Source organism: Anolis carolinensis, chromosome 1 (assembly GCF_035594765.1).
Source record: "Anolis carolinensis isolate JA03-04 chromosome 1, rAnoCar3.1.pri, whole genome shotgun sequence".
Lineage (NCBI taxonomy): Eukaryota > Metazoa > Chordata > Lepidosauria > Squamata > Dactyloidae > Anolis > Anolis carolinensis.
The window spans coordinates 262,072,758-262,094,844 of record NC_085841.1 but is presented as its reverse complement, the minus strand read 5'-3'; the positions used below and the strand labels follow the sequence as shown (position 1 = coordinate 262,094,844).

Sequence of the window (22,087 nt, the reverse complement as noted above, 5' to 3'; positions counted from 1 at the left end):
GGGAGGCTTCTCTCATGTCCCCACATGGAGCTGGAGCTGATAGAGGGAGCTCATCCGCACTCTCCCCGGGTGGGATTCGAACCTGGCAGCTTTCAGGTCAGCAACCCAACCTTCAAGTCACTTAGTCCACTATGCCATCTGGGGGCTCCAGATGAACCCATAACACACACACACACACACACACACCCGCTTCGGGCTTGCTTTCATGCAAATTGTTATAGAAACATACTATATCACAAAACCTCATTGTTTTGTGAAGAAAAGGTGTGTATTGGTCCCTCAAATCATGTAGATTGGTATTATTGGCCGAACTCAATATTTTTATGATATTATTGTTATATGCCTTCATGTCAACTCCAGGACTAAAACCCTGGACTCCTAGAATCCTAATCCAACTTTCAAGCCATTACACCAGATTGGCTGCTCTGAAAATAAGACCTCAACTACTGTTATTCTTGCAGTAAGAAACTTGATCAACAACGCTCAGAAAGAGATAGACGAAGAGAATGCCTTCCAGGAGAAGAGATCACAAACATCTCTTGTTGGCTTTGAAGCACAGTCCTCTCATGAGATCATGGCAAGTATATCAATCCCAGGATACATTATTGCTAGGTGCATACAGATCCTATGCCTTGTTTAAGAGTCCTTGTTGAAGAGTATCCATTATGCTTCCTCACTGAAACTGAGATCAAAAGAAAACTGTTTAAATAACTGTTTACAGCGCAGATTCCTATGCCCTGTAAATTCTTATACTCAGACATAAGTCCCATTATGTTTCACAGAGCTCTCTTAAGTCTGATGTCCACTGGGTGGCAGCCTAAATAAAGGACTATCTCTGCTTTCATTTTCTCCAGATCCAAAATATCAGAAAGGAGCTCAAGAAACTTGGGGTCTGCTGTTCACCTTCCTCTGACACCAAGAGCCTTGCCATGGGCATCCTGGCTAACGATCTTGGTGCTCCTGATCGATCCCAAGGCAAGCTGAGGTTCTCACTTCTCTACAACAAGAAACAGCTTGAATTAATCTTGACGGTCACAGGGGCTCTAGGCCTCCCTAGACTTGAATACAGCAATACCTTTGTTCAGGTCCGGCTGCTAAGCCAGGCCACCTCCTCTTCCTCAGATCTCCAGCACATTGTCCACGAATGGCAGACTCAGGTGGTGAAGACCGACAGCAGCCCCACCTTTGGAGACCAATTTGCTTGCACTCTGCAGGAGGCTGATTTGACAAAGAGCAGCATCAAGTTAGAGGTGAGGACACACTCCCTTAACTGAGAAAGATTACTGTGGGAAATTTGGGCTTTTAAAACAAAAGTATGTGTCTCTTTCGCCCTGTCTTCAAAGATCTCACAATAGGTAAAGGTTTCCCCTGACGTTAAGTCCAGTCGTGACCAACTCTGGAGGTTGGTGCTCATCTCCATTTCTAAGCCAAAGAGCCGGCGTTGTCCGTAGACACCTCCAAGGTCATGTGTACCTATTGATCTACTCACATTTGCATGTTTTTGAACTGCTAGGTTGGCAGCAGCTGGGGCTAGCAGCGGGTGCTCATTCCGCTCCCAGGATTTGAACCTGGGACCTTTCAGTCTGCAAGTTCAGCAGCTCAGTGCTTTAACACACTGCGCTACCACCACGGTCTCACAATGGGGTACCTTAAATAAATGCCACTTAAAAACACTTATTAAAGAGTTCAACATAACCAAATAGACCATTAAGGCCAAGATGGATTTGCTATTTCCTTGTTCTTCCTTTTCCCATGGACATAATGGGAGGGGGGAGATCGAGCTCATTCTGCATTTTAGGTTTTCTGGCTATTTGACTCCCTCTTTGTCACTGATGATTCCCCTCCCTTTTCATTTCTTGCACGTGTCCCTTTTAAACCTTAGCTCAGGATTTTTTGGCAAGGTTTGTTCAGAGGGGGTTTGTCCTTGCCTTCCTCTGAGGCTGAGAGTGTCTGTCTTGTAGAGTTCGCCCAGTGAATTTCCATGGCTGAATAGGGATTCAAACCTTTTTCTCCACAGTCCTAGTGCAATGCTCAAACATTGCATTATGGTGGCTCACCATCATTGAAGGAACAGGGTATTTAAACTTTAAATATCTTGTCTAAAAGTCGGGATATTCAAACTTTCAATGTCTTTCAATAATTCTTATTTCATGCCCAAACCACAGCCAATATGTGTTCTCTAGATACCGTTCAAATGAATGTCTTAGAACTATTTAAGGAATTTAAATAAAAACTGTTTATTGCCCTCATTTTTGTTTTTAATTTCATGATCATTATGATTCCATAGGTGAAATGTTTTGACAAATATTCTCGCCACATACCACTTGGAGAAGTCAGGGTCGCATTGAATACCCTAAAGGCCTTTGAAAGCATGGAATTCTGCAGAGAGCTACAGAAAGCAACCAAGGTAATACCCCTTTCTCAGTAACTTTGGAAATGTCCTCTAAACCCCAAATGAATAGTTGTATTTAGTGCTGATTATGAACTAGAAGTTTCAGCATCTAGCAGAAATTCTCTTTTTTGGTTTAAATTTTGGTTCGAACCTACATGGTTACCCGAGACATTTTTTCTATCTTCAACTCTATAGATCTGAGAAATGGGTGAGCAACAGCATTTATTAAAATAAACAAACAATGGGATTTCTTGGCAAGATATTATGAGAGAAGTTTAAAATGTTTTAGATTTACTTCTTTAAGTTGCAGAGTAGGAAGGTGGTGATGGAGGTAGGTAGTTTAGTTTTAATGGTGGTGCAATGGGTTAAACCCTTGTGCCGACTGAACTGCTGACCTGAAGGTTGGTAGCTGACCCGAAGGTTGCTGATTCGGATCTGTGAGATGGGGTGAGCTCCCGTCTGTCAACTCTAGCTTGCGGGGACATGAGAGAAGCCTCCCAGCTAATATATCTTGGCGTCCCCTGGGCAACATCTCTATAGACGCCAATTCTCTCACACCAGAAGTGACTTGCAGTATGTTCTCAGGTCACTTTTGACACTATAAAAATGGTTGATATCAGTTAGATGTTTTATTTTGTTTGTGTACGTTAGTTTATTTTGCATTTGTATGTAATTCTAGTGGATGGCTTTTCAATTAAATAAAATGTACTGGTAAAAGAAGATATATTTAAGTCCAACGTTTCTTTGTCTTTAAGTTTTCTAGCTTATTCTGGCATGCAGTTAGTAAGTGAAGTCTTTGCATGACTGGTGAAGATGCGACTTCTGAGAGAGTTGCAGTATTTTCTGTTCCAGCAGGAGGCAATGGACATTTGAGTTCACTGCATTACAGAAAGTGAGAACAGGAGAAGTCCTGCAGTACTGTGATGGCACACTGGGGGAAAAGGAAACTGCGTTTCTGGCTGCCCAGTGGCTATCTGTTTACCCTATGATGTACTTCAAACCCTTTAAAATAAACACTCTTGAAACAGGATAAAGTTAACCAAAATATGTTTATTGAACAAAGGCAGTGTTAACTTTAGTTAGGATTCTTGAATAATGAATCAAAATAACATATACCAGAATCAAAGCCTGAAGATTGAGCTTAATCACACTGGAAATAAACTCTTTGCAGTATTTGAAATATGAGGTAAAATATTTGCTCATCACTGAGATATGTCACTTGTATATTAGTACAATACAGAATAAGGATAGTAAGGTGCCAACTACAATGAAGTAGACTTTGCTTTAATGTTGTGAGGCAAAATTACAATGAAATAAAACTATTTTGATAGTAAATGAAGACTGTAGTAATAGGTACAAAGCTTTGCTGTTAATAAACTAAGAAGACTGTATAGTATGCACTAGATTATTGCGGTAAAGTATAAACTAATGATGATGAAATACAGAACCAATAATAGTAAAATACTATAGGCTTTGTGTACTATGAACTATATTGGCTGTGATATCTTTAAGGTTATAAGGATTCTGAAGTAAGGTATATACTCAACTAAAATCACTGTAAGATAGGTGCACAAGGTTGTAAACTAAATACTTTTGGCTATGAGGTAAGCACTTTGATCTATAATAGCTATAAAGTATGTACCTAAAGCTATAAAGTGAATATTAGCTATATGCCTATATGGTAAGTACTTTAGGCTCTGGCTGTGAGGTAAATACAAGCTATGATGGTAAATACTAGCTATGATATGTACTATCTATGCTCTGAGGTAAATACTTTAAGGAAAATTAAGGTTTCTAACTGGGGCAGATTACAGGGCGCGCTCAACGCCGCTGTTTAAAGAGCTCCACTGGCTGCCATTTATTTTCCGAGCCCAATTCAAGGTGCAGGTTATCACCTACAAAGCCCTTAATGGTTTGGGACCCACCTACCTTCGAGACCGCATTTCCCCCTATGAACCCGCACGACCTCTTTGCTCGTCGGGAGAGGCCCTCCTCTCGCTTCCACCAACTTCGCAGTTGCGGTTGGTGGGGACGAGGGAGAGGGCCTTCTCCGCCGTGGCCCCCCGGCTGTGGAACTCGCTCCCCAGGGAGATTAGGCAGGCCCCTACCCTACTTTCTTTCAGGAAGAGCCTGAAAACTTGGCTATTCCAGAAGGCCTTCGTTGACTGATCCTTGTGGGATCATGTTATTTACCTATTAAGCAGTAGACCCTCTGGATTGTTTTTAGGATTCATTCAGCACTTTAAGTATTACACCTGCTGTATAATTATCCCTCCCTGATAACTTGATATTGCTTTGCACCTTGGCCTGGATCTTTTGACCCAAATCGGGATTTTAATATTATTGTGTATATTGACTTTTATGACTGTTATTAATCATGTTGAAGTTTTGCTGCTCGGTTTAATGTTTTATCTGATTTGTGCTGTCGTGTCTGGGCATGGCCCCATGTAAGCCGCCCCGAGTCCCTCCGGGGAGATGGGGCGGGATATAAGAATAAAATTATTATTATTATTATTATTATTATTATTATTATTATTATTATTATTATTATTAAATACAGGACTTTGCTATATTAAGGTGAGTACAGAACTAAAAGCTATACAATAAATTCTCTGATCTTTATTATAAGTACTGTCGCACCTCAGGATAGCTTCACCTTGCTGAACACACCAGGCTGCACATAGGTTGAAGTTTTTTAGGCAATAGGAAATAAATAGTTCTTAAAAAGCAAAAGTAAAGATCCAAAAGATTGTTGCAGAACCAAGGCTATACAGATTAATCCAAGAAAACCTTAGGCATAAAACAAGGTTCCATTAATACATGACATAGTCCCATGAACTTGATTACAGGATAATCCAAGAAAGCAAGAGCTGCTACTAACTCAAACGAGACGTTGCTTTGACAAAGATTCCTCTCTCAGCAGACTGTTTTAATAGCATATCATGAAGGCATTTCTTTGCCCTTTGACCCTTTGCTATTCTAAGACTTCTGCGAACCCCCCTAAATTCCAAGCGGCTGGCCCAGTCCAGAGATGCATTATCGTCAAGGCCAAACTGCTCGTTAGTGTTATCAGGCTGGGAGCTGCTCTCCCTTCCTGCTTCTTGCACCTGGGAAACATCAGCATCAACAACACCATTTCCTCCCTTGGGAAAGCCTCCCTGTTCCCCATCTTCCACAGCAGGAACACCCTGCACATGAATCCCATAATTCCCATCAGAGTCATCTTGAAACACATCCTGAACATGAATCCCCTCAACCTGAACCTGTATCCCAAAATCCTCATCAGAGTCACTCTGAGGCTGAGTCACAACAAGTACAGAACTAAAGGCTATAATAACTTAGTGGTATATACGAGCTATGATATGTCTATATGGGGAATATTTTAAGGTAAATACGTGTTATAGATAGCCTGTTTTAGATTGCCAGGCCAAAGAACCCTGACAATTCTCTGACCTAACTCTTAGAAGCTCTGATATGGAATGCCAAATAAAGGAGGAAGATCTCTGAGATGAGCTCTGCGACAGCCAGGCTGAACCAACTCACCCAGGCCTGCAGGGGTTTTTTAAGTGCAAATGGAACAGCCCACCAAAGGGAAGCCAAACCAAGAAATGAACAAAGGAGAGAAAAAGCCAAGTAAGACATCACAAGTACCTTTTTGAGAGTCGGAAGTCTCAAGGCAACAAGAATTCTGCCTTTAGGTCCAAGCTTCAAGTGTAATTCAAAACCTCTCACCCTATTGATGATTTCACCCAATAGCACTTAGGTCACAGAATCTTTGCAGCTAAGCTGAGGAAAGCTTTATTTCAAGCATTATGTGGTGCAACAATAGCACTTACTGACCTGATAGCAACATATCTAACGGCAAACAGAAAAACAGCTCTGCGATCTTCATTGCATGCAGGGGATATGTGGACCAACCCTTTTCCCTCATAGGAGCTGCTCTTCCTAGTTTCTAGGGCTGCTTGTGCTCAGATATATCCAGCATTGGGGGTGTGAGGAATACTTGAATATTTTCTCATTCTTAAGAAGGAGGTGATGCATCTAGACATCACAATGGGACAAAGAAAGACACTTCTTTAACATGTGATTTTTGGGCGGAAATGTTTTTCCCCAAAAAAGGTTTTTTACACAAATGCAAGGCTTTCCCATTTAATATATATATATATTTCAGGACTTTTGTTCAAAATGCACTTTTTCTTGCAAAAAAAATCCTAAAACGACTCAAAATTTGATTATTATTATTTTTTTAAAAATCATTTTGTGTTCCTACCAGGAGGGAAGAAAATAGCGTAAGTTTGAAGTTGGTAGCGTAAGCTTTCAAAGATGGACTCTACTTCCTTAAACACATGGAATGTAGGAAGTATTATGCTACCAGTTTAATTCTTTCAGTTAGTCTCTGACATACTACAAAAGAGCCCTTTGCATACTGATATTCCAGACTAGCATGGCTAGGTTTTTGAATTAAGTAAGTGAATATTTATATCCCTACCCAAAACCTTGATTCAGACTGACCATGGGTGGCTAGAAAGAAGGCACTTGGGTCAAGTGCTCATTTGTGCCTTTAAGGCTTTTTGCTTCTGTTAAAAGTAAAGTTTTTATGTGCTTTGGAAATAATACAATCTGACACAGTTTCGTGACCTTCCATTGCCCAGCAACAGTTGATCCTCAGCAAGAATTCCTGCTGCTGAAGTGCTGATATACGTATGTACCGATAGGGAAGGGGTGGTTAATCCAAACCGTGGAGAAGTAGCAAGTGTCAGCTTGGTCACAGAGAAGAAGTAAAGACTCACCCGCAAGTGGCGTGCACCTGCCTTTTCTTCCTGGGAAGTTCAGAACAGCTGATCTTCATGATCTGAATTGCCCCGTTTCCTTTTCTTCCCATCGGGTTTACAGGCAGTCCCCGAGCTACAAACGTCTGACTTACAAACGAACTCATAAGAATGAGGATGAGACAACAGGAAGTAAGAGAAATCTATCTCTCAGAAGGGACGTCTAGTCCTGAAAGGGTTTCCATGGAGGAAAGATGTCTCTACTGAAACTTTATCACCAATCCTTGTTTCCACAACAAGCCAATTTTTTCAAAATCCAATTATCACAGGGACAGAAAGTGAGGGGAAAACTTCTGAACAGAGGCACAGACAGCAAAACAAACACAACAGGGGTGTTAACCCTTCCCTATGCTATCCAAAGCTCACCCGTCTATATTGCTGGAGTTAACACTTAAAAATTTACCTGTTCCAACTTGCAAACAAATCCAAATTAAGAACTAACCTACAAAACCTATAATGTTCGTAACTTGCGGACTGCCTGTATACATACATGTTACTTATATCTGAAACACAGATATCTATAACTAAGATACACAAAGTATTATTATTTTTATTTTTGAAACATCAAATGTGTTATCGTACAACAAGCTTATTGTTTATATACACAATATAAAGGTACAACTTATCTCTATCCTGAATAAATGTCCGTATTCATATAGATTTCAAATGGGAGACATGAATCTTCTCTAAATAAACACAATAGTCCAATATATTGACAAAATATGTATGAAGGTTTAAAAAGTCACTTATAGGTATCTTGAAAGACCATATGTGGCATCTGAGGTTGTGGTCGGGTCACAGAAGAGTTGTATATGATGACCAAGGTTACAACAAGGTATCCCAGGTAGAAAATTCCTTGTTTTGGTGTTTGGAACACCTTCTTCAGGTGATTGATTCTTCTCTGTTCCTTTAGATATAACTTAGTATTCCAGTAGGAGACAAGTCTCTGGTACTATATTTACATGTATGTTGTTGTTCTCTTTATACATGTAAATATAGTGCTGGAGACTTATCTCCTACTGGAATATACTAAGTTTTATTTAAAGAAACATATTATTGTATATAAACAATAAACCTGTCATATGATAACACATTTGATGTTTCAAAAATAATAACATAATACTTCGTGTACATACCTGTTACTAACAAGAGCTGGAATACTGTTTATTGGTTCCAACCAGAGTAGATCCATTCAAGGTATTGTTGAATGATGAGTTAACATAGAGGTAAATTCGACTTATTCAGTGGATCTACTTTTATTTAGGACTAAAAACAGAATTCAGACCAGAATCATCATCTTCTTCAATCACACAGTCGTTTCCGACTCTTTGTGACCTCATGGTCCACGCCAGAGCTCCCTGTCAGCCGTCGCCGCCCCCAGTTCCTTCAAGGTCAAGCCAGTCACTGCAAGGATACCATCCATTCATCTTGCCCTTGGTTGGCCTCTCTTCCTTTTTCCTTCCATTTTCCCCAGCATCATGATCTTTTCCAAGCTTTCCTGTCTTCTCAGACCAGAATGCGGAGGTGTAAATTCAACATCTTGTAACTCAGTGGTTTCCAACCTGGAATCCCCAGATGTTTTTGGCCTTCAACTCCCAGAAATCCTAACAACTGGTAAACTGGCTGGGATTTCTGGGAGTTGTAGGCCAAAAACATCTGGGAACCCCAGGTTGGAAACACTGCAGTGTAACTTATTACATTAGGATAGGAATGAGAGCAAAACAATGGTCCTTTTGAATGATATGTGTAGAGCAATGAATGTTTCTCTAGCTGTCTGTCACAGGGCAAAAGTGTTTTCTTGGGTATTTTAAGGGATTTCTCTCTTTTTTTTTCTTCAAAATTTAGCCTCTTAAAAAAAGAAAACAAAATATTATGTGCATACAATCTGTACCTTAACAATGTAGTTAACTACAATTTGTGGGTGTAACATTAATGTGTTATTTTTCTTGGCTTGATAACAGGTTACGTAGTCAATTATTTTGTCAAAATAACTTTCCAAACTATAGTTGTTGCAGTACCCAACATGTAAATAACCTTCTTCCTGGTGATGCATCCTGGACTGGGTTACAAGAACACACTACTAACAACTACCTTTTGATAGCATATTTTTCTTCTTCTCCATTCTCTTCATATTACTAGGAGGGGAGAGTTTCTTTTGCCTATGCCTGGAACCTGACAATTCAGTATTATTTTGTAATTTAAAACCTAACAGAGCTGCCCTGCTCTGATAAGTTTCAAATTATAGAAGCATACTGGATTCACACATGTTATTACTTAGAATAATGTTCTTTCTGGCCAGTCGGCCATTGGTTCTTTCATGAGCTAAATAAGCGAGCATATTTTCAGTTTTGAGGCATTACCAGAAAGGAAGGGGGGCACAAGGAGGAGAACTAAGCCCTACTGCCCACCTCCCTTTTGCAGTGCACAACCAAAGAGCGGGGTACATTTCACAGGAAACATTTATTGTACAGTGATAGTAGCAGGCCCACACATAGCATACATGGACTGCTTTTGAACCTGGCTGTGAGTATATTACAACATGTGAAACTCCAGTGCTAAGTTTGCCTTAGCACTGGAGAGGGTCCAGTTGTGTAGAAGAGATGTTGCTTGTTAGCCGGTTCCATGACAGCCAACATCTGCTGAACTTCTTTCTGCACAACAGTCATGTGTGTATATTAATATAATGATTTATTAAAGCTCAACATTATCAAAGTTTACAGAAGCTTATGGTGGCAGAATTTCAAGGCTTGGTTGGTATTGTTATTTACATAATTCAGTCTGAATTTTAATTTGCTGTAATGCATCTAACACCCTGTCTCTTCATAATCCTAGCTGAACCCAATGAACTCCCCTAATTGACCCAAAACATGAACTCCATCCCCCCATAGCCTCATCTGTCCCTCTAACTCATATTTCAAAGTTATTTCTATTTTTAATTTATATCTCTGTCATACACACCGGACTTTAAAAGATCTCATTTAAACATTTAATCAATCACGAATCTCCAGGAGATAACTTATTATGCATACTGTATACACCATCCATAATCATACTTTACCTTAATTTCTCTTACGCACACAATATTTTTAAAATACTAAAGTCCAGCTCATTGCATCCCTTCCAGGTTTTATCATTTCTTAGAGGAATGAAAAATCTTAAAGGAGTATTTGGCAACTTGGTGCCTAGCACTTTTGTCTTATACATTTTTTTCTCCGGTGTCATTGCCTTCACTGGTGGATCAACACTCCCTATCAAGGAAGAGGCCAGTTCCTGGAGGTGTAGGCTCCAAAAGTAGTTCTACCTCCATACTCCTGGTCAGGTTGTTACTTTAAGACAAGGCACCTGTTATATATTCTGCATCACAGCCATTTCATCAGGATAGGCCAATAGTTCTCAACCTCTGGGTCCCTAGATGTTTTTGGCCTACAACTTCCAGAAATCCTAGCCAGTTTACCAGCTGTTAGGATTTCTGAGAGTTGAAAGGCAAAACATCTGGGGACCCACGGACTGAGAACCACTGGTATCGGCATTCACATCCTTATGTGAAGGCCTATACTGATATTTGTAAGGTCGCTCTGAGTCCTCTTCGGGTTGAGAAGGGCGGGATTTAAATGAAGTAAATAAAATAAATAAATAAATAATGTCTACTCTTCTGTTCACAGGATACTGTTGGGGAAGTGCTTGTCTCACTCAAGTGTCTTCCTATCTCCCAAAGAATTGAAATTGGCTTACTGAAAGTTAAAACTACTTTCCTATGTAACAATGCAGAGAAGCGTAAGTATGTTGATGTTCTTATTCTTTGGCTTTTATTTCTTTATACTACTTCTTCCTAACACAGGGGTCCTCAAACTTTTTCAGCAGAGGGCCGGTCCACAATCCTTTAGACTGTTGAGGGGCCCAATTATCATTTGAAAAAAAATACAAACAAATTCCTATGCAACTGCACATGTCTTATTTGTATTGCAAAAACAACAACAATGAAAGAAAAATACAATGTTTAAAAATAAGAGCAATTTTAACCAACATAAACCTATCAGGATTTCAATGGGAAGTGTGGGCCTGCTGCTGGCCAATGAGATAGTCAAGTTAATTAGGATTGTTGTTGTTTGTTGTGTGCCTTCAAGTCATTTCAGACTTTGGGTGAACCTAAGTCTAAAACTGAGGTAAATGACCTTGGAGGGCCGCATCCGGCCCACAGGCCTTAGTCTGGGGACCCCTGTTCTAACATGTATGCTGGAAGTTTGATTGAAAAGGATTTTTATATATATATATATATATATATATATATATATATATATATATATATATATATCCAGATGTATGACCTCTGTATATGGGAAGGGATACATGCTTTACATGTAAAACATTCCAGTTCCAATCCCTGGCATTGCCAGGTAGGACTAGGCACCTGTCCAAAAACCTGGAGAAGGGCAGCGTCCATCCTGTGTCCTGAGCTGAGGAGACCAATGGTCTGAATCAATAGAATACACTTCCTCTGAAGCATGTGATTTATTTTCCCCTACTATACCTGTTCATACATTCTACTTGCAAAGAGTTTATCCCTATTTTAACATCTCCTACAGAGGAGGCCCCTGGTGGCACAGTGTGTTAAAGCACTGAGCTGCTGAACTTGCGGACCAAAAGGTCCCAGGTTCAAATCCCGGGAGCGGAATAAGCGCCCGCTGTTAGCCCCAGCTCCTGCCAACCTAGCAGTTCAAAAACATGCAAATGTGAATAGATCAATAGGTACCGCTCCGGCAGAAAGGTAACGGCGTTCCATGCAGTCATGCCAGCCACTTGACCTTGGAGGTGTCTATGGACAACACTGGCTCTTCAGCTTGGAAATGGAGATGAGCACCAGCCCCCAGAGTTGGTCATGACTGGACTTAACGTCAGGGGAAAACTTTACCTTTAATACAGAGGAGATGTAAAAATAGGGATAATGCTTAGCTTACTAAGCATTACACACATTTTAGTGTCAGAAAGCTCTGGTGTGATATGGTTCAAAGGAAAGCACCTTACTATGTTACAAATTCCAAGTTTTCATAAGACAGAACCAGTGGCAGCAAACTGCTATAGTTTTGACACAGCTGCAGGGAAGCTGTGTTTTATGTTACTTTGGGTAATCCTCACACTATTTCTTTCCATTGTTCAATCAATATTAATCCATCACACTATATCAAACCTTCAGCTATAATGTTGTGATAAGCAATCCAGACATTTCATGAATTCATGTTCACATAATCTCTTCTGATGTTCTGTCTGTTCCAGGTATATATGCCAGGATTGATGTCTTCTGCAACCTCCATAAGCAGAAGCACCAGAAATCCAAGCCCAAGACTCTTGCATCAATGACTGTTTTCAATGAAACCTTTTTCTTCCATCTGCCTGAGCCAGTAGTCTGGGACTGTGCTGTTCTTATTTCAATTTATGAGATGCATCCCAAGAGCAGGCAGCTTGTTGGGCAGGCGGCCTTGGGGAAGGGGGAATCTGACAACACCAGTGATCACTGGGAGCGCATGATGCGGTCCATCCAGCAGCCTGTAGCCAAGTGGCATCCCTTGGTCATTTAAAAAAAAATCAAGGACAATTTTGCAGTGGCAAAGAGGTGAAATGGTATCCCTCCTTCATACCAGATGTGCCTCCCGCAGCACTCAAAATGAGTGAAGCGGAAATGAATAATGGCTGGAAATGCTTGGTCAGGCAGAGCCGCTATCCTTGAAGCACTCATTTCATGAGTGATTCATTCCCACAGGTGTTTGTTACCATATTGTTTTGCATTATGCTTTGCGCTGTGATTTTTGTGGCTGAAATTGGGAGGTAAACAGCCATTTTATGTAGCCAAGATCCTGGTTTTTTAAAACTACAGCAAATGGCAGATCATGGTGAAATAGTTTTGATGCACTTTCTTCAACATGACCTGGTCTGCAGATGGGAAGAGGCAAAAATGTAAATGTTTGGAAAGTGTCAAAAATGTGTGTGTGTATGCACACGTGTGTGTGCACATGTATGTGGAGGCATGTCTTTTTTTAAAAGGAGACTTTTGGAAACATGAAAATGCAATGCTAACACTTTTTACAGGTTGAAAGTTACTTCGTTATTTAGGAGCATAACATCCATCATATATATCATTGGCATAAAATTGACAAATGTTATATATAAAAATCATACGTCACTTACTTTAATGTTGTTATTTCTTCTTACAAATGGAGCTACAACATCCTGAATTCTAAGAAACCTCTTTAGTTTACCAGTCTGAGGAGCAGGGAAAAAAATAAAGCAAACCAATAAAAATGGAACAAAGCATCAACATTAGTAAAATAGAGAAAATGATCTCATCACTAGTTCTGCAGAGTGAAGCAGACATAACACATCCATCCACATGAAAAGATCTGAGATAAGGAGATTAAGAACAATAATTATCTGATGTTATACACTTACACCAAGCCTTCTTACTTAATAGTTGCAAATGATTTTGGGGCAGTAAATATGTAAACATAGTATCTAAAACTTTTCTTATTCTAAAATAAACTATTCTTTTAAAAAGTGCTTATTTTCCTCATTTTTCTAGTTTTTTTCCCCCTGGGACTTTACATCTGTGCAAAAAGATCATCATAATGCAGTCAAGAAGGCCAAGATGCAGTCTGGTATTTTCATTTGAAAGGATCTTGCCTATGAGAAAACCTTTGCCAAAGTTCAAGGTGGCAATAGTTTGGCCCTCTGGGTGTTGCTGAACTACAATGACCTGTATTCCTCATCATCAGAAGAATAGAGAAAAAAGTAAAATATTTGGGTACTTCAATTACAAATCGGAGCCCCTGGTAGTGCAGTAGATTAAACCACTGAGCTGCTGAACCTGCTGACAGAAAGGTCGGTGGTTTGAATCAGGGTGAGCTCTCACTGTTAGCCCCAGCTTCTGCCATCCTAGCAGTTTGAAAACATGCAAATGTGAGTAGATCAATAGGTACCACTCCAGTGAGAAGGTAATGACACTCCATGCAATCATGCCAACCACATGACCTTGGAGATGTCTATGGACAGTGCTGGTTCTTCGGCTTAGAAATGGAGATGAGCACCAACTATTAGATCTGAAAGAGCTAAGCTTGGAAACATTTTTTTTTACTATATCTTCCAGACTGCAACCAGCATGGCTGCAGAGAGACTATGAAAACTGTAGTCCAAGCTCTGAGAATGAATCCAGAGAACATAACAGCCGTTTATTCCCAGCTGTTACCTCCTTCATCCAGCCCTGAAGTTGTGTGCTTATTATGTCTACATTAGCAGATGCTAGTATTTGCCTTCATACTGTTAAAAGCTTCGGTGGCTGATGCATGCAAATCAAGGTGCATTCAAAACCAAGTCTGACCTTTTTAGCTTCTGGTCAGTGGCCACCATTGCTTCTACATTGCAGGGATACAGAGGCTACTCTGTTGTTGAGGAAAGTCTGCTCTCCTTGTCTTAGAGATGAATTTTAAAACTTCAAGGTACAGTACTCCTAAATTTGTCATTTGTCTCTGTTATTGATTTAAGTTATTATATAGGAATGACTCAGTTAATATAAAGAATCCAAATGCTTCATGCATTTTAGTTTTCCCCCTATTGACCACCCATGATTTTCAAATCTTAGTTTGTGTTAGGATTTCTTTCAATACTCTTAATGTAAGGGGAATTGTGGTGTAGTAGCTTGAACTCCAGGAGACCAGAGTTTGAACCTTACTCAATCATAGAAACCCTGGTCATTCTCAATCTCGGGGAAAGACATTTCAAAACTTAACTTTAGGATAGAATCACTATAAGTCAGAATTATCTTGAAAGCACATAACAGCACAATTGCAATTGCAGTATTGGCCTTTCCTGTGTGAAGTGGTGAAGCACAATTGACTTACACAGCATGGAAGAGTGTCAGCAGCACAACTGTCCTGTCCAGCTGTGCTTGTCTCACCTTCTGATGCCCTGCCTTCATTCCCTCTCTTGCACCCTGCATCAAGAAGAGTAACATTTTGGAGACTGCTTGCTGGAGAGGGAAAAATTGGAAATTACATCCAGCCTCCATTCTCCATCCAACCAATAGACTGACCAGATTTTAATCTATATTTGGTCCTCATTTTGTTCTCATTTTGGGTTTGTACCAAAGAACAAATAACAAGCAAGTATTCAAACTTATATTGTTATGGTTGAGCCTTCTGGCTCCGATACTAGGAGACGAGGTCGTAAGACTCCTCGAGAGTCAGACTCTTTTGAGGAGCGTGAAAGGAAACGGCTCCGGGACTTATTTGCAGAACCAACAGACGAAGACTCCTTTGAGGGTTTTACCGAGGGAATGGAGGAAGAGATGGTTAGCTCAGAGGATGACATGGAATGGACTCGTGTGAGGGAGGATTTGGGTGTCACTGGCAATGATAGCATGGGAGGCGACTGGCGGGTTGCAGGATCGGACCCGTGGGCGGGCTGGAGGGACGGAACGGGATCCACAGCTGGGGATGCTGTGGGGCGTAGTCAAAGGTGTTTTAGTTCTGATGAGGATGATGATGAGGAGGCACCTGGAATTAGGATAGCAGCTGACAGCGATGAGGAGTTATGAACTGGCATAAAATGGGGTCTAGAATCAATGGCTAATTGCGTTGGGCAAGGTAATCTGGACGAACGCTTGGGCTCTTGTTGGGGAACTTCCTGAAGACGGGTGTGATTCGTTTGCTGGATATGTAAGTTACCAAGGACACTGGGCATAGACGGCGGGAGGAACTGTGTGGGCTTTTTCTGTGCAACTTGTGTTTAATCTTGATAGCTTGGACCTCCGTCGTCTTTTTGACGGACATTATTACCAACTCTGGATTGACGCTGGACTGACTGACTGACTACGACTCTGGACTATCCCTTCTGTGGCTATCGGTGGAACTTGTGGAACCTTAGATGTCTGCGTTTGGCTTTCGACCTCGGACCGGATTGGGACCCCGCTGACCGTCGTTACCCTGATTGATGTGCCTGGACCTGGTTTTCGCCCGTTGCACGGAGGAGCAACAGCCCGAGTTACTTCTGTAGCTCTTGAGTAGCAGAGGGGAATCTGCTGCTGGGTTTTGTGTTCATTTTGACCTTTTGTTAACCAGTTTTTGTTTGTTTAATTGCCAGGCTGAAGTAAGCACCTTTGATTTAACCCGGATTAAACTTCTGTTTAATCCGGTTTATTCTTTTGAACTGTTTAAACTCAAACGAAGCTATTTTTGTTACTTTTCATACTGAAGACAAGTGTTTGCCTAGTCTTTTGTTTCCTACGGGCAATTTTTAGTTCTGTAACCTCAATAAACTGTGTTGTATTCTATTTTGAGGCGTTCTGTCTTTGACAGATTGCCCAACGCCCTAAAAGAAAGTTTTTCTAGTGAGGTTTCCACGTCAAGAAGACGATGGAGGAACTGAAGGCCCGCTTTGACCAGCTGCAGGCTGCATTTTACGCTGCACAAGCAGCACAGCCAGCTAAAGGACATGTAATGACTCCTGAACGTTTTGATGGGTCTCGAAACAAATTGCCCACTTTTTTGGCACAAATTGACCCAGTCAAGGACAATTTAAATGATTTCAAGAAATTACTATCTGACACTTTTGGGGATCCCCTCCGTATGGAGAATGCTAGCTGGACTCTTTATCGGTTAAAACAGGGAAAGGGGTCTGTTTTGGACTATTTAAATAAGTTTAATTCTTTTCGTCATCAACTAGACTGGGGGGAGAACGCGTTTATGCTTTTGTTTATTGCTGGTTTGAATGATTATCTCCAGGATGAATTGGCGCGTTTAGAGCCGGCAGAAAACTGGGACGCTTTGGTGGCTAAGGTTTTGCATTTGGACGCCCGGTTCGAATCTCGCAAACAGTCTAGAGCAATGTATGTGCCATCTGTATCTGCGCCTAGGGCACCTGTGGCAAAGGGAGAGGAGCCTATGAAACTCGGGGTGTTTAGAAAGTTGTCAACGGCAGAAAAAGACCGTAGAAGGCAATTGGGATTATGTTTATATTGCGGGACTGCTGGGCATTTTGCTAGGAATTGTAATGTTAAGCCTTCTCAGCTTTCGGGAAAAGGTCAGCCCTAGTGCGACGTGAGTCCAACGCATTAGGGCTTATAAAGCAGTCACTTGAGGGGAAGAAACATGTTTTTGTACCCATTTCCTTATCTGTTGGGGGAAAAGAACTTGCTTCTACTCTGGCACTGCTGGACTCAGGGGCTACGGTCTCGTATGTGGATGTTGGGTTTGCGAGGAAGCATGGGCTTCCTACAGTACGTAAAGCATGCGATATATGGGTGGAAGGAGCGGACGGGAAACTACTGGAGTCTGGGGTGGTTAATCGTGAAACCTCAGAATTAACGTGGGAGGTACAAGGAGTAACTGGAAAGTTTGTATGGGACATTACACGGTTACCAAGATACAATGTAATCCTGGGAATGGATTGGTTAACTTTAGTAAACCCTCAAGTGGATTGGGTGAAGCGTACTATAGCTTTTAGAAGACAAGGATGTTTTGCTTTAAATTCCTCTCAGATTGACATGGAGGGTGTACGGGCTGAATATAGGGAATTTCAAGATGTGTTTTGTAAGAAGGAAGCGGATAAGTTGCCGCCTCATAGACCATACGATTGTGCGATTAGATTAATAGAGGGCGCTAAGTTACCAGCAGAAAGGTTGTACGCTTTAACGGTGCCAGAAAGACAAGCCTTGAGGGAATTTCTTGACGAGAACCTAGCCAAAGGGTTTATTCGCCCATCTAGCTCTCCAACTGCTGCACCTGTGTTCTTTGTGGCTAAAAAGACAGGGGAGCTTAGATTAGTATGCGATTATCGGGTTCTTAATAAACACACCATTCGTGATAGATACCCGCTACCTTTGATTTCGGAATTATTATCGAGAGTGCAAGGGGCTAAGATCTTTACTAAACTTGATCTACGGGGGGCCTATAACTTGATTAGAATACGGGAAGGTGACGAATGGAAGACGGCATTTAACACGTGCTTCGGATGTCACGAGTTCCGTGTGATGCCTTTCGGATTATGCAATGCACCTGCTGTCTTCCAAAGATTCATAAATGATGTATTTAGGGACTTAATTGATCAATTTGTAGTGGTTTATTTGGACGATATATTAATTTTCTCTAAGGATGAAAAGGAACATCAGCAACATGTGAGGCAGGTATTACAACGTCTACGGGGTAATGGGCTTTTTGCTAAGGCTTCCAAATGTGTATTTCACGTGTCTGAAGTTGAGTTCCTGGGACATGTAGTTTCGGGAAAGGAACTAAAAATGGATCCGCACAAAGTTGACGCGGTCAACTCGTGGCAAGAACTCAAGTCTAAAAAAGATGTACAGCGATTCTTGGGATTCGCTAATTACTATCGAGAGTTCATCCCAAACTTTGCCAAACTTACTGTACCTTTAACACAACTCTTACGTAAGAAGCAACCGTTTGTGTGGGGACGGGAGGCTCACGATGCGTTTCTACAGTTGAAATCTAGTTTCCAAGCTGATAATATACTAATCCATCCAGACATTGATAAACCGTTCATAGTAGAAGCAGACGCTTCTAGTTATGCGTTGGGGGCTGTATTATCTCAAAGGGATTCATCAGGGACTTTGTGTCCCTGTGGATTTTACTCCAGATAACTAACACCTTTTGAACAAAATTACACCATCTGGGAAAAGGAATTGTTGGCTATCAAGGTGGCGTTTGAGGTGTGGCGGCACTGGTTAGAGGGCGCACGTCATCAAATTGTGGTCAGATCTGACCACAAGAATTTAGAACATTTACAAACTGCCAAGAAATTGAATCAACGTCAGATTCGATGGGCCTTGTTTTTCTCTAGGTTCAACTTTAAGGTTCAGTTTGTGGAAGGGAAGGTAAACCTACGGGCGGATGCATTATCTCGTAAGCCTGAGTTTAAAACTTGCGAGCAGACAGTGTGTCAGACAATATTGCCTACTGCCTTTTTATGCGTGGTAGAAAACGAGGCTGGTTTACATGCTCAAATTCTAGAGGCTCAGAAGAACGGTAACTGGACTCAAGAGCAACTCATATTACTTTCGGTAGGGACTCGTACTGTGCTGCCTCATTTACAGGACCAGGAGGGGGTATTGGTATGTAATGGACAAGTTTATGTACCGGTGGGTGCACTCAGATTGGAAGTCATTAGGGCACATCATGATGAACCGATGGCTGGGCATTTTGGCAGGTTTAAAACTGTACAACTCATTACCAGAAACTATTGGTGGCCTAAAATGCGACAGGACATTCTCCGTTTTTGTGATAGCTGTGCAGTATGTCAGCAGAGTAAGACGCCTGTCGGGCGCCCTAGAGGATTATTATCTTCCTTGCCTGTTCCTGAGAGACCATGGCAGATTATTTCCATGGATTTCATTTCTGACTTGCCTAGGTCTGGGGGTTATACATGTATTTGGGTGGTGGTGGATCTATTTTCTAAAATGGCTCATTTTATACCATGTTCAACAATTCCAGCGGCTCCTACATTGGCTTTACTTTTTACCAAGCACATTTTCCGTTTGCATGGGGCTCCTGAGGTTATTATCTCTGATAGAGCTCCTCAATGTGTGTCTCGTTTTTGGAGGCACTTCCATGAGTGTTTGGGAACCAAGTTGAATGTCTCCTCTGCTTTTCATCCACAAACAGATGGACAATCTGAGAGGGTTAATGGGTTGTTGGAGCAGTATTTACGTTGTTTCTGTCTAGAACAACCAAGTGCTTGGGTAAAATGGTTGTCGGTAGCTGAATTCGCCTATAATAACGCTATACATACGTCTAGTCAACACACACCATTTGAGTTAACTTATGGCTTCCATCTGCGGGGAGGGGTGGCGCCGTCGACCAATGTGGTTTCCTCTGATCCGGTGTACCGTTCCTCTGAAATGGCTGCCTTACATGATGTTGCTCGTCGCTTGTTATTAGAAGCTAAGGCAGCGCAGAAGACTCAAGCCGACCGCCATAGACAAGCCGGGGAGGAGTTGGAGGAAGGGGATCTGGTTTGGTTATCCTCTAAATATATTAAACATACTGGGGGAAAGTTTGCGCCACGGTATTTGGAACCTTTCCCTATTGTTAAAACGATTTCTTCTGTGGCATTTAGATTGCGCTTGCCATCTTCTTTTAAGATCCACCCTGTCTTTCATCGTTCTTTATTGAAGTTGGATACTTCTGGGCGCCGTAACACTGTAGCCGAGGAGATCACTGCTGTGTCTTCTCCTTTGGAGGAGGAGGCCTTTGTGAGAGGGGATAGTGTTATGGTTGAGCCTTCTGGCTCCGATACTAGGAGACGAGGTCGTAAGACTCCTCGAGAGTCAGACTCTTTTGAGGAGCGTGAAAGGAAACGGCTCCGGGACTTATTTGCAGAACCAACAGACGAAGACTCCTTTGAGGGTTTTACCGAGGGAATGGAGGAAGAGATGGTTAGCTCAGAGGAGGATGACATGGAATGGACTCGTGTGAGGGAGGATTTGGGTGTCACTGGCAATGATAGCATGGGAGGCGACTGGCGGGTTGCAGGATCGGACCCGTGGGCGGGCTGGAGGGATGGAACGGGATCCACAGCTGGGGATGCTGTGGGGCGTAGTCAAAGGTGTTTTAGTTCTGATGAGGATGATGATGAGGAGGCACCTGGAATTAGGATAGCAGCTGACAGCGATGAGGAGTTATGAACTGGCATAAAATGGGGTCTAGAATCAATGGCTAATTGCGTTGGGCAAGGTAATCTGGACGAACGCTTGGGCTCTTGTTGGGGAACTTCCTGAAGACGGGTGTGATTCATTTGCTGGATACGTAAGTTACCAAGGACACTGGGCATAGACGGCGGGAGGAACTGTGTGGGCTTTTTCTGTGCAACTTGTGTTTAATCTTGATAGCTTGGACCTCCGTCGTCTTTTTGACGGACATTATTACCAACTCTGGATTGACGCTGGACTGACTGACTGACTACGACTCTGGACTATCCCTTCTGTGGCTATCGGTGGAACTTGTGGAACCTTAGATGTCTGCGTTTGGCTTTCGACCTCGGACCGGATTGGGACCCCGCTGACCGTCGTTACTCTGATTGATGTGCCTGGACCTGGTTTTTGCCCGTTGCACGGAGGAGCAACAGCCCGAGTTACTTCTGTAGCTCTTGAGTAGCAGAGGGGAATCTGCTGCTGGGTTTTGTGTTCATTTTGACCTTTTGTTAACCAGTTTTTGTTTGTTTAATTGCCAGGCTGAAGTAAGCACCTTTGATTTAACCCGGATTAAACTTCTGTTTAATCCGGTTTATTCTTTTGAACTGTTTAAACTCAAACGAAGCTATTTTTGTTACTTTTCATACTGAAGACAAGTGTTTGCCTAGTCTTTTGTTTCCTACGGGCAATTTTTAGTTCTGTAACCTCAATAAACTGTGTTGTATTCTATTTTGAGGCGTTCTGTCTTTGACATATATGCTTTAGAAGAATATGGCTGATGCTCTTTTACCTTTACTGTAAGGATAAGAGTTGCTGAATTGTGGTGGAAAAGAACAGTGTGCGCTACTACCTGTTATATGGAACTACATTGCTGGATCTGCACCAAGCTAATTATGGAAGGGCGACGTCCCAGTAGTGCTATAGGACCCTGATGTATTTCTTTTTTGCTGTTGAGGATCTTCTATGAATGCATTCAGGTTAAAAATAAAGCATATCATATCATGCTTCGCACTTCTGTGACCCTCCTGTAGGCTAAATGTGGAAGCACACAAGCCATGTAAATAAGAGTCAAATGGGATGAGATATGTGAACCCTTTGCTCTTCCTGCTGCCTTGCCAAGGCAGAATAATAATAATACAGATGGCTAGTGAAAAAGAAATATCTGCATGACTCCACCAC

General features: G+C 41.7%; 1 protein-coding gene across 1 annotated transcript; it reads left to right on the top strand.

Annotated features, from left to right (window-relative positions):
* The first annotated feature begins 855 nt into the window (after positions 1–855).
* On the top strand, positions 856–13,770 carry LOC103278533 (synaptotagmin-2). Its single transcript, XM_008108642.3, has 4 exons — positions 856–1,250; positions 2,288–2,407; positions 10,884–10,995; positions 12,493–13,770. The coding sequence occupies exons 1-4, from the start codon at positions 930–932 to the stop codon at positions 12,792–12,794; spliced, it is 855 nt and encodes a 284-aa protein (XP_008106849.3). The 5' UTR covers positions 856–929; the 3' UTR covers positions 12,795–13,770.
* Positions 13,771–22,087: the final 8,317 nt, after the last annotated feature.